Source organism: Culex pipiens, chromosome 3 (genome assembly GCF_016801865.2).
Source record: "Culex pipiens pallens isolate TS chromosome 3, TS_CPP_V2, whole genome shotgun sequence".
Taxonomy (NCBI): domain Eukaryota; kingdom Metazoa; phylum Arthropoda; class Insecta; order Diptera; family Culicidae; genus Culex; species Culex pipiens.
The window spans coordinates 42,472,308-42,486,517 of record NC_068939.1 but is presented as its reverse complement, the minus strand read 5'-3'; the positions used below and the strand labels follow the sequence as shown (position 1 = coordinate 42,486,517).

The 14,210-nt window shown below is 33.4% G+C and overlaps 2 protein-coding genes across 4 annotated transcripts in view; both read left to right on the top strand.

The window, feature by feature from the left end:
• Positions 1 to 14,210, top strand: part of LOC120412373 (rho-related BTB domain-containing protein 1) — a 114,932-nt gene that overhangs the window by 48,359 nt on the left and 52,363 nt on the right. The gene's annotated exons all lie outside the window — the stretch shown is intronic.
• LOC120412374 (uncharacterized) lies at positions 2,473 to 5,561 on the top strand. Its single transcript, XM_039572800.2, has 3 exons — positions 2,473 to 2,760; positions 2,857 to 3,046; positions 4,851 to 5,561. Exons 1-3 carry the CDS (start codon positions 2,536 to 2,538, stop codon positions 4,901 to 4,903), a joined length of 468 nt encoding a protein of 155 aa, XP_039428734.1. The 5' UTR covers positions 2,473 to 2,535; the 3' UTR covers positions 4,904 to 5,561.

Genomic DNA, 14,210 nt, shown 5'->3' with positions numbered 1-14,210 from the left:
CTGTTAAAACCATCCAATTACAATACATATTATAATATTCATAGTAAGTTTGTTGTTGACTTTTTCGAACTTTACTGGAATGGCGATGAAGCTACTATACAATTCATGGTTACAGCTAATTGGAAGGTTTTGTTATTGGAAATGTTATAAATGGAAACAATAAAACTATCGTAAAATTAATGAATACAGCAAATATTATGGTTTTTGTATTGGAAATCTCAAAATGCATTTTTTCCAACACGCAGAAAAATAAGACATATTTGAATCAACAAAACGTTTTGTTGATTTGAAAATCATAATTTTTGTTGATTCAACGCTAAACGTCAAAGCAGCTTTTTCAAAACAACAAAAGACTTTTGTGGAATTGAGATAATCAAGGTTTGTTTCAACGTAAAATCGGCGTTGATTATATTCAACAAAAAATTTGTTGATTCAAACCTCGTACAGGCTGATTCTACAAAACTTTTTTCTGCGTGAATTTTTTGTTACATTACGTTCATTAGAATGTTATAGTTGCGTAGTGTGAACTTTTTTTTAACGATTTTTTTAAATAATTTGAATCATGTAATAAAAGTATTTAAAACGAGTTATTTTTTAAATACAAAACTTCACAAACGATTTTGTGGAAAGCTTAAATCAAATCAAATCGAATTATTTTAAAAACTTAAGCATTAAAACATTAATTATTAAACTGTCCCCACACAAAAAATATTAATTTATTAATATATTGATATATTAATATATTAATATATAAATATATTAATATATTAATATATTAATATATAAATATAATAATATATTAATATATTAAAATATTGAAATATTAAAATATTAAAAAATAAAAATTTTAAAATATTAAAATATTGAAAATATTAAAATATTAAAATATTAAAATATTAAAATATTAAAATATTAAAATATTAAAATATTAAAATATTAAAATATTAAAATATTAAAATATTAAAATATTAAAATATTAAAATATTAAAATATTAAAATATTAAAATATTAAAATATTAAAATATTAAAATATTAAAATATTAAAATATTAAAATATTAAAATATTAAAATATTAAAATATTAAAATATTAAAATATTAAAATATTAAAATATTAAAATATTAAAATATTAAAATATTAAAATATTAAAATATTAAAATATTAAAATATTAAAATATTAAAATATTAAAATATTAAAATATTAAAATATTAAAATATTAAAATATTAAAATATTAAAATATTAAAATATTAAAATATTAAAATATTAAAATATTAAAATATTAAAATATTAAAATATTAAAATATTAAAATATTAAAATATTAAAATATTAAAATATTAAAATATTAAAATATTAAAATATTACAATATTACAATATTACAATATTACAATATTACAATATTAGAATATTAAAATATTAAAATATTAAAATATTAAAATATTAAAATATTAAAATATAAAAATATTAAAATATAAAATTATATTTTTTATTTGATAATTTGAATATTTCAACTTTTAAATATTCAAATATTTAAATATTAATAGTTCAACATTTAAACATTTAAACATTTAAAAATTTAAACATTTCAACATTTAAACATTTAAACAATTTAACATTTAAACATTTAAACATTTAAACATTTAAACATTTAAACATTTAAACATTTAAACATTTAAACATTTAAACATTTAAACATTTAAACATTTAAACATTTAAACATTTAAACATTTAAACATTTAAACATTTAAACATTTAAACATTTAAACATTTAAACATTTAAACATTTAAAAATTTAAACATTTAAAAATTTAAACATTTAAACATTTAAACATTTAAACATTTAAACATTTAAACATTTAAACATTTAAACATTTAAACATTTAAACATTTAAACATTTAAACATTTAAACATTTAAACATTTAAACATTTAAACATTTAAACATTTAAACATTTAAACATTTAAACATTTAAACATTTAAACATTTAAACATTTAAACATTTAAACATTTAAACATTTAAACATTTAAACATTTAAACATTTAAACATTTAAACATTTAAACATTTAAACATTTAAACATTTAAACATTTAAACATTTAAACATTTAAACATTTAAACATTTAAACATTTAAACATTTAAACATTTAAACATTTAAACATTTAAACATTTAAACATTTAAACATTTAAACATTTAAACATTTAAACATTTAAACATTTAAACATTTAAACATTTAAACATTTAAACATTTAAACATTTAAACATTTAAACATTTAAACATTTAAACATTTAAACATTTAAACATTTAAACATTTAAACATTTAAACATTTAAACATTTAAACATTTAAACATTTAAACATTTAAACATTTAAACATTTAAACATTTAAACATTTGAACATTTAAACATTTAAACACTGAAACATTTAAACATTTGAAAAATTTATTTGAACATTTTTTTTAAATTAAGAATCACAAAACAGACGCACTATTATTAATACACTGAACTTGTGCGACGCTCCTAAAACGAACGCACCATGACACTGAGCCAGTGCAACCTACACTCACGAAATGAACGCACCATAGTTGAGCGAGCTGTCATTATTTTTCAATCGCGCGTGTTCGCTCCTGATCGTGTCTCGTGTTGTTTGAAGCGAAATGTTCGGGTAACATCGTGTGTAATCGGTTGGTCAGTTCTGCCGGGTGGAAGAATCGGAATGGTTCCGGATTCCGTGTTGCGCAGTGAACAACTACATTTTCAGGTAAGTAATTGAAAGGTGGTGTAATTTTGCGAATCCCATTTCGCAGCAGCAGGAGTTTTTTCTTTACCAAGTTTTTTTGTTTCTTTTCTTTTACAGGTACTTCTTCCACGGTGGCCCGGAATGTGTGCCTGGCGCCAGCTGCACACATTCCGGGCCACCGTGACGTGCTGGATGGATTGTGTGGACGCGTTGGCAAGGAGTGAACGCGTTGTTGGCTGGGAGAGATCCACCGGAAGACGAATCCGGTACGGCTCCGGAATGGTGAGGAGGAGCTCAGAAACTATGAGTGAGTATTGGGGTGAGAAGTAAATGGTGTGAACTCTGAGATCGTTCTTTTATTACCTAACGCAGCTGGGGAGGGGGCGTCGAAATCTTTGTTAAAACAAGCAAAACAATGTAAAAGGGCCGAAGCCGAAGTGTAAACAACGAATCTATCCTGCTCACGTCAGTTGATGTTTACATTAGGAATGAGCATGATAGACTCTTTGTTTACACTTCGGCTTCGGTCCTATTTACAATGTTTTACCAGAAAAGGTGGTTAAAATCCCAAATTTTGTGTAAGGTAATAAAAGAACGCACTCTTTCTTTTGTTTATCTATGGGGTTAACAGAGGTACGGCTTGAGCTGTTGTTTATGTTTTGTGCAAATTAGAAATAACTGCACTTTGAGTCTTTGACGTTCAATTTTCTCAAAGGTACACGGAAAGTGGATTCATCGCCAAAACGCGATAATTTTTTCTAAAAGCGCTATTTCTCAGCCTGCATAAAAATTACCTGGAATCGCTTTTTTTTCGATGGTTTGAAAGCTGCCCATTTTTTTCCGAACCAGTAAAAAAAACAAACCACCCACTTTAACAAGCCCCAGGTCTTTTGTGATCCCTATTGCAAGTTTCTGCTCGAACCTTGGAGTCTAAAGGCTTAAATGGGGAGAGCAACCAAGACCGGGACCGATGTTTTACTTCCCCATCTGATGAAAAGTATGAGCAAATGAGACTCGAACCCATGATCATCCGCTTACAAAGCGAACATCATAATCATTCGGCATAGTAAAAAATCACTGTTTGGGGAATCAGTTTCGCTACAATCAGCGGTTTTTTCGCTGGATCAGAAAGAGCTGATTTATTCTAGTTTCGGTAGACAAGGTTTCTGCTTAACCAGCGGTAGTTTGGATTGTGTCAGAGTTTTTTGTGTGTAGATTTCGCAACGAAAAAATGAAAACCAGAACTGGAAACCTTGACAAATCGTCACTTGTGTGTAATTTTGTGACACGTCCTATCTTTTTACAGCAGATGTGTCACACGATAGCATACAAGCGACGAACCAATAATACAATAAATATCTGGAGAGTTGGATCATTTGAACAAATATAAAATTGATATTTCTAAACGAGTGAAACTATGTTGTAAAAGCTTTCCAAGCGTTTTGTGTTTGTTTATTTGCACTTTCCCCATTTAAGCTACGGTTTTCGTTGTAATTGTCAACTTTTTTTATGATCCAGCATTATTTCAATCATGCTGAGTTCCGTCAATCAACTCTGAGATGAGAATGATATCTGTCATTTCTGCAGTTACCCCTTATAGCATAAAATATGGCTAGATTTTCTGCTGTAAGATATTTTTGCTGTTAATTAGCTAAAACAAACCAGTAGAACTAAGTTGCTGGCTTTAATTTTGCTCAGCTGCTGGTTTCAGCGAAAATTTTCGCTGGTTGAGCAAAATTTTTGGCAAATATCAGCAAAATAAATCCACGAATATCTCTGTCCATTTATCGATGGATCCCTGTTCCGGAAAAAGTTCAACAGTCAAAAATTTTGTTTAAAAAACAACTGCAAATTTATTTTTTAATTAATTTTAAATTGAAAATAAACTGGGGTATTAAAAATATAAAACAAAATTTAAGAAAATTGTAGGCTGACCAAAATAAGCAAAAAAAACAACAACAAATTCCAAAGAAATAAAAATAGTTAAGTTATTTTTTATTTGTTCCAATAACAAGAAACAGCTTATTAAATAAAAATTGAACCGAATCCTTAACATGACAAACACATGAGAATTTTTTCATTGTCTAATTTAGTGTTATTCTCTTCCACAGGAGGGTTGCGTTTTACGATTACGCGAATGTCCATCCTAAATGTGCAGCAGTAGATCCGGTACCAGCTACGGACATTCCGATCAACGTCAAACAGGAACTGTTTGCTGGGCGGATTGAAGCGGAATAACGAAAGAAAATGAAGCAGAAAGAATGTTTAAACTGAAGTGAAATTTAAACAAATTACAAGCAAAATAACAATAGCATTTACTTTATTTAGGATACATTTAACTGTAAGAATATATATTTACAATATAATTTAGTAAGTAATAAAAAATAAATAGTATGAAAAAACCATAAAACCTACTGTCGTTATTATTTATTTCAATGTACGAATATAGTTTAAACAGTAATATTTAGTATGGAAAAAACTATGAAGAACTGTTAATTGACTGTGCAATGCATTGTAATGCTTGCTGTTTTTATTATTCATGTATGATGTATTCTATAGTCAGGACGAGTTTTTGGATGAAAAATGCAACATTAGATTAACAGTAAAATGCGTCGTATTTGGAAAAAAAATGTATGGAAAAATTTCGAAATTTTTATGGTACCGGTGCATAACAACCCCCCTTTTTTATGGTAAAATCCCAAAATACGACACAAATTATCTTAAAAAACGATGCTGTCTACTGTTAAAACACTGTCAAAATGACAATATATTTTATCGTTTTGTAACGTTAAAATTTACTGTAAGTTCATCAGAAATCTTTATGCGGGTAATGCAAAGCAAGATCGCGAGTACCTATGATATACAGCCTTGATGACAACCCTATTCAGACCAAAACAAACTGACAGCAGTCGACATTAGAACGGTTGTCAAATGAGAGCCCACAACAAAAACACTAGCTGTCAAATGGATGCTAATACCAAATCAATGGGTTTGGGTTTTTAATTTTACAAATTTTCGCAATTTCGCACTAAATTCCTGAAAAAAAAAACACGTGAATTGTGTTGCTAATGGCAAATTCTAGCATATTATTAGAGATTCAATCTCAATATTGACTGAAAATTCATATCGAAAAAAGTGATTTTTCTGTTAATCTTTTTTTTGCTTTTTTCTCTTTTGGTCCATCAAACAGTGCGCCCGTACACTGAGAATCGGCATTACATAGTTTTCAGTCTGTTTTTACACATTTGCATGGGACTTTTGAGTTCAACCAGAATAACACACTTCGTGTTACCGTTGTATCATGTGTAATACTGATTCTCAGTGTTTGTTATCTGAACTTCCAAGATGGCGGCTTCTTTGCTACCACCTGACGGTGTACAAACTAAAAAAGTGCCAAACGAAAAAGTGGTCAACCACCGGGGGTTTAGTGTACAAAAACTCGCAATGTAAACAATACCAAACACGTTTTGTCCCGAAGTTTGGTTGAATTTGGTTGCCGGAATTATAATCACAAATGTTTACGGTAGTCGGGCTTATACGTGTTATTTTCAGGGTGTGGCAAGATAGCACGACAAGATTGAAACTTCTTTCATATGAAGAGTGTCAATAATGCACGGAGTTTTTTTTTACGGTTTTCAATGAATATTTCAAGATTGAAATCGCATTTTGGGGATGTGTGAAGGTCAAAAGGTGAGACATTGTGAGTTTAATTTTGGAAGGTTAAAAATTTGGTTGGTTGAATATAACCACTTTTCTGAATAATTTTACCTTGAAAAATGTGTTAAATTTTTAACCTGATGAATATTCATAAAAATATGATGAAATTTTACCGGTTTCTGATGTAATATTACAAATTTTTTGGCATAATATCAGTCGCTATTCCCTGATGAATATTGCCATTATTTTTTCTGTGTAAAATGGCATTTCTAGCTCAATTTGGCCCAAAATGCACGTGTGACAAGATAGCACAACAGCGTCGATATAATGTAATGAAATATTAATTAATCAAGTTTTCAGTCATAATATCGTTAGCTGATTGTAACTCCACTGTCTTAATGATAAAACGATACATTACCCGCATAAAAATGTATGATGATTTGCACTGTTAAAACCATCCAATTACAATACATATTACAATATTTATGGTAAGTTTATTGTTGACTTTTTCGAACTTTACTGGAATGGCGATGAAGCTACTATACAATTCATGGTTACAGATAATTGGAAGGTTTTGTTATTGGAAATGTTATAAATGGAAACAATAAAACTATCGTAAAATTCATGAATACAGCAAATCTTATGGTTTTTGTATTGGAAATCTCATAATGCATTTTTTCCAATTTTTTGTTACATTACGTTCATTGTAATGTTATAGTTGCGTAGTGTGAACTTTTTTAACGATTTTTTTTTTAAATATAATAAAAGTATTTAAAACGAGTTATATTTCAAATACAAAACTTCACAAACGATTTTGTGAAAAACTCAAATCAAATCAAATTATTTTAAAAACTTAAGCATTAAAACATTAATTATTTAACTGTTCCCACACAAAAAAAAAATATTAAAATATTAATTTAATATATTAATATATTATTTATATATATTAATATTATTTTTTATTTAATATATTAATATTATTTTTTATTTAATATATTAATATATTCAAAAAATCAAATTATTCGCTCTACAGCATTGACTTGGCGTTCTCGATTGCGAGATTCCTACTCGAAACTAGGTGTCCGAAGGTTTGATTGTTGAGGCAATTGCAAACCTCTTTTTACACCTTAGTCTCCATCCATCCCGGGATTCGAACTGACGACCTTTGGATTGTTAGTCCAACTGCCTACCAGCGACTCCACCGAGACAGGACCCAGGGAGACGACTCCTACACCTGGACTGAGCTAACGACCTAACCTTTTTAGGTTAGTCCGGGGCCAACATTTACTTCCCGTCCGACGGAAGGCGTGATCAGACAAATCTCGTCTCGAAAAATGCCACCGGGACCGTCTGGGATCGAACCCAGGCCGACTACCCACTACACCACGGTCCCGGACATATAATATATTATAATATATAAATATATTAATGTATTAAAATATTTAAATAATAAAATATTAAAATATTAAAATATTAAAATATTAAAATATTAAAATATTAAAATATTAAAATATTAAAATATTAAAATATTAAAATATTAAAATATTAAAATATTAAAATAATAATATATTTATATATTAATATTATAACACATTAATATATTAATATATTACACTCAAACCCCGATGGTTTGACACCAACTGTTGTCAAACGAACGGGGCAACGTTTTAGTTTGACACCCCTTTTACACGGAGTTCACACACACTACCAAACGTTTGTTTTGATAGTGTGCGTGAGCGCCGTGTAAAAAGTGACAGTTCGTCACTTTTTAGTTTGACTTTGACCAACCAACGGGGTACAAACTAAAAAAGTGTCAAACGAAAAAGTGACCAACCACCGGGGGTTGAGTGTCATATATTATATATTAATATATTAATATATTAATATATTAATATATTAATATATTAATATATAAATATATTAAAATATTAATTAAAATTAAAATATTAAAATATTAATACATTTAAACATTTAAACATTTAAACATTAAAACATTAAATCATTAAAACATTTAAACATTTAAACATTTAAACATTTAAACATTTAAACATTTAAACATTTAAACATTTAAACATTTAAACATTTAAACATTTAAACATTTAAACATTTAAACATTTAAACATTTAAACATTTAAACATTTAAACATTAAAACATTAAAACATTAAATCATTAAAACATTTAAACATTTAAACATTTAAACATTTAAACATTTAAACATTTTAATATTATAACATTTTAACATTTTTACTCAAAAATAGAAAAGGCATAAAATGATAAGGATCCCAAAATGAACACACCATGACACCTGACGTCGTCGCCTGAACCGTACGACGCTCCCAAACGAACGCACCATGGTTGAGCGGGTTGAGCAAGCTGTCAAATTTTTTCACTCGCGATGCATGTTCGATCCTGTTTGTGTTGGCCGCAGTTTCAAAAGTTTTAATCGAAATGAAATCGCGTGTGCTTGTGAAAAACCAAACTCCCGGCGTCAAATCTGCCGGGTGACTGATCCGGGAGGGAGAAGAGGATTAGTGTCAGCAACTTTTGGTGAGTATTTGGATCGGTGAAGAACATTAATGCGTCCGCAATTTGGGGTAGATTCCGTCGCCATCGTCGTCGTTTGAAGTAGGTACGTGTGTTTTGGTACTTCTTCCGGACCGGTTTGGAAGAAGTTACCAGATGCGTCCGGGATTTGTGCCAGATTCTGTTGTCGTCGTCCTTCCGGACCGGTTTGGATAAAAGTTGCCAGATGCGTCCAGGATTTGTGCCAGATTCCGTCGTCGGTCGTGTGTGGGTGCGTGTGTTTTTGAACTTCTTCCGGTTCCAAAGAAGTTGGCAATCGCGTCCGAGATTTGTGCATCGTCATCGCCGACGTTTGTAGTGTTTGTGTGTGGTTATGTTTTGTATGAATTTCTTCCGAAACGGTTTGAAAGAAGTTGCCAGTCGCGTCCGATTGTTTATGCCGCTCACACGTTCCGTCGTCGCCGTTTGAAGTGTATCCAGCCCCATTTTTATAGCCCTCTTAGGAAATACCTTTTTTTCTATTTTACAGGATCCTCAATCGTCAACGAATCGGAAGAGCTCCGGGATGTAAATATCAGGCGTTTCGTGAAATTTGGAGATGGCCGAATCCCTCCTGCAGCAGCAGCAGATGTTTGTCATGGTCTGATGCACTAAGTGATTTGTTTAAATTTTCAAGATTCTTTTTTTTTCGCAAACGTCAAACCATAAAAATTATTGCCGGATCTTTATGGAAGAGATTCGGCACCAGTTTGTACTGATTTGACGTTTGCTGAGGGTGTCGAAAAGTTTGACTAAGTCAACTGCTTGCAAAAAAACAATGGTTTGCTTGGGTAACTTTCTTAAGTTTATTTCGTGTGTTTTTTTTTTCTTTTACAGGAGGCATTTGCAAATCCTGAAAATTTAAAATAAAAAAACGAAGGTATAAAAAAATAAATTAGAAACTGTGGGTTCAAAAATTCAAATACAGTCTGCATTCGATTTGATAATTTGAGAAATTTAAAATAAAGGGCTTAAATAAATTTCAAATTCAATAGCCAAAGTTTTTGTTTAAATATCTTGAATAAAAGCATTTAAGAATCTCAGAACAGAATCTGCGAATTTTGATCGGGGGGGTGAATAGAGCGGTTCAAAAGCGGAACCGTTTTGAACTGCAAAGCGGAGCCGTTTTACTGTTCGCCAGAAGCAGCAAGTATTGTAACCATTCATTAGGGAAATTATTGTAAAAACCAAATATGGTTTGTTGATTTTCTTTTTCTTTTGATACAGCGAACCTTTTGTAATTATTCTCGGAATCACCATAACCATTACCAGTAAAGTTGTCGTATAGCCATTCTTTTTCCAATGGACCCACTTCTTACTGGCTAATTCTCCCTTTTCAGCGCTCATCCGGAGGTCGTCTCCAACAATTGATTCCGCCCGAATTGTGGGCACGATTCGCTTTTTCTAGTACAAAACGTTATTTATTAAGACTTGTACTTTGTCTCAAAATGGGCACTGTACTTCCTAGAGCTCTTGCTTACATTTTGTTCCAAACCGACTTCGCAAACCTTCATCCACTTCTGACGCAGTAATTTGTCTTCCGAAAACTTGAAAAAAAATGCGCACAGAAGATTTCAAAACAAATTATTCAAGTGCAAAGAAAAAGTCACGCTTGTGCTCATTCGAAAATCACGTTACGCATTCTCTCGTCTCATCCCCCAGATTTTGATTATTTAAATTAAGATTTTTCTTAACTTAATTGTCTTCTCATTTATTAACACTAACAATACCAGCAAATCAATCCGGAGTATCCAGTCGACAAAAGGTACCGGCGGACAGACTGAACACACCACGGCATCACCCACCCGAGGGGGAACAGGAACCGGTCTCGATCGAGGGTTTCAAAAGGAATCGAAAGCGAAAGAAAACGTCGTGGAAGGATTCCTTTTGGCGATTTGCAAAAAGCTGAAGAAGGCGTTAACAATTCATGAACAAATAAACAAAGTGGTTCAATGTTGAATATAAATAGCATACTATGAATAACAATAAAACTACTGTAAAATTTACTTTATTTACTATATATTTTAATGTCCGAAAATAGTTTTCACAGTAGCATTTAGTGGGGAATAAACCATAAAGAATTATAATTTTACTGTGTAATTCATTGTAATGCTTATTAGTTTTATTGTCCGCATATAGTTTTTACCGCATCATTTAGTAGATAAAAAACCATGAAGAACTGTAAATTGACTGTGCAATGCATTGTAATGCTTGCTGTTTTTATTATTAATGTATGATGTTTTCTATAGTCAGGACGAGTTTTTGGATGAAAAATGCAACATTAGATTAACAGTAAAATGCGTCGTATTTGGAAAAAAAATGTATGGAAAAATTTTGAAATTTTTATGGTACCGGTGCATAACAACCCCCCTTTTTTATGGTAAAATCCCAAAATACGACGCAAATTATGAGCATGAGCATGAGCATGAGCATGAGAGATCACCCATGGTTGCCCCTCCGTTGCTGAACAGAACCGTAATATCCTTTCAGCACTACTGATTATAGGCTTCGACGATCTAGTGGTGTTTCCCTTATCAACAGCATGTATGAATGCGCTGAAAAGATAAAACACCATGATTGCTAAAGCTAGATCAGTTGCGAATAGGTAACAGTCATTGGCCACCAACGGCGCCCGCCATGTCAGTTTGTAGACCTCGATTTTAAGGGACGGGAATGTTAGTTAGCGCAGGTTGCTACTAGGGCAGCTGATTTACTCTGTGCTTACACCCCACGAGCGCCAGGAACCTGAAAACTTGTTAGTAGGATAGGGTGTTTGGTCAGGATTCATCATAGAAGATGATGATGCGACCCAAAATCATAGTGTTTGTTAAAAGATGTTATATATTATTCTCAAGGCAAACAATCGGATGCTGCGGATGAGACATTTCCCGTTTATCGGTTGTTAAATTTTAAATGAAATGGTCTAGTCTTAGACAGCCGGCTGTGGAAAGATAGAACAAAAATCATTTGTAATTAAAGAATGAAGGATTAAACAATGTAACTTTTAACTTGAGATGATTTTACGAGTTTTAAATGATTGATGTTCAGTGAGGTACTGATTAACGGTGCGAACGACGAGTTTCGATGTGTATCGAGCTGAAATGGTATGATAGGGTGTTGATAGGGTCAAATCAAACTGGCTAGCTGTCATCGGGACAGCCAAAGCCAGCCGCACCTTCACACGCACACACGCACGCCAAAAAAACGAAAAACACACCGACGGCGGACGCGAAAATTCTACGACCCTACGGAAAGGAATCGCAAATCTGACTGGCTCAACTGTCATCGAGACAGCCAAAGCCAGCCGCACCTTCACACGCACACACGCACGCCAAAAAACGGAAAAACACACCGACGGCGGACGCGAAAATTTTACGACCCTACGAAAAGGAATCGCAAATCTGACTGGCTCAACTGTCATCGGGACAGCCAAAGCCAGCCGCACCTTCACACGCACACACGCACGCGAGAAAAACGAAAAACACACCGACGGCGGACGCGAAAATTCTTACGACCCTACGGAAAGGAATCGCAAATCTGACTGGCTCAACTGTCATCGGGACAGCCAAAGCCAGCCGCACCTTCACACGCACACACGCACGCGAGAAAAACGAAAAACACACCGACGGCGGACGCGAAAATTCTTACGACCCTACGGAAAGGAATCGCAAATCTGACTGGCTCAACTGTCATCGAGACAGCCAAAGCCAGCCGCACCTTCACACGCACACACGCACGCCAAAAAACGGAAAAACACACCGACGGCGGACGCGAAAATTTTACGACCCTACGGAAAGGAATCGCAAATCTGACTGGCTCAACTGTCATCGGGACAGCCAAAGCCAGCCGCACCTTCACACGCACACACGCACGCGAGAAAAACGAAAAACACACCGACGGCGGACGCGAAAATTTTACGACCCTACGAAAAGGAATCGCAAATCTGACTGGCTCAACTGTCATCGGGACAGCCAAAGCCAGCCGCACCTTCACACGCACACACGCACGCGAGAAAAACGAAAAACACACCGACGGCGGACGCGAAAATTCTTACGACCCTACGGAAAGGAATCGCAAATCTGACTGGCTCAACTGTCATCGGGACAGCCAAAGCCAGCCGCACCTTCACACGCACACACGCACGCGAGAAAAACGAAAAACACACCGACGGCGGACGCGAAAATTCTTACGACCCTACGGAAAGGAATCGCAAATCTGACTGGCTCAACTGTCATCGAGACAGCCAAAGCCAGCCGCACCTTCACACGCACACACGCACGCCAAAAAACGGAAAAACACACCGACGGCGGACGCGAAAATTTTACGACCCTACGGAAAGGAATCGCAAATCTGACTGGCTCAACTGTCATCGGGACAGCCAAAGCCAGCCGCACCTTCACACGCACACACGCACGCCAAAAAAACGAAAAACACACCGACGGCGGACGCGAAAATTCTTACGACCCTACGGAAAGGAATCGCAAATCTGACTGGCTCAACTGTCATCGGGACAGCCAAAGCCAGCCGCACCTTCACACGCACACACGCACGCGAGAAAAACGAAAAACACACCGACGGCGGACGCGAAAATTCTTACGACCCTACGGAAAGGAATCGCAAATCTGACTGGCTCAACTGTCATCGAGACAGCCAAAGCCAGCCGCACCTTCACACGCACACACGCACGCCAAAAAACGGAAAAACACACCGACGGCGGACGCGAAAATTTTACGACCCTACGAAAAGGAATCGCAAATCTGACTCAATCCCAAAATACGACGCAAATTATCTTAAAAAACGATGCTGTCTACTGTTAAAACACTGTCAAAAAAACAATATATTTTATCGTTTTGTAACGTTAAAATTTACTGTAAGTTCATCAGAAATCTTTATGCGGGTACATTCATTTTTTTTCAAATGTAAAGAAGATCACAATTCATTGGCCATTACAATTTTTGAATTTGTGCTTTCTAGCAAATTTCATAACTTATAAAATTGATCAATTTTCTTAAGAAGTAGTATTTTTTTAATTGGTATCATTGGCTGTTCGTTATAGAAAAATTGAAGATTGGAATTATGATAAATGAATACCAGCGAAAATTAGGTTTTCAGAGTCAAAATAGTGTCCGATTTGAACCATAACTCATCAATTATGAGACCGAGTTTGAATGGCAAAAAATGAGCTATGTATTACCGAATGAATGCATTTGTTTTCTTCTTTCGAGTAAAAAAAAAGTTTCGAAGCAATAAA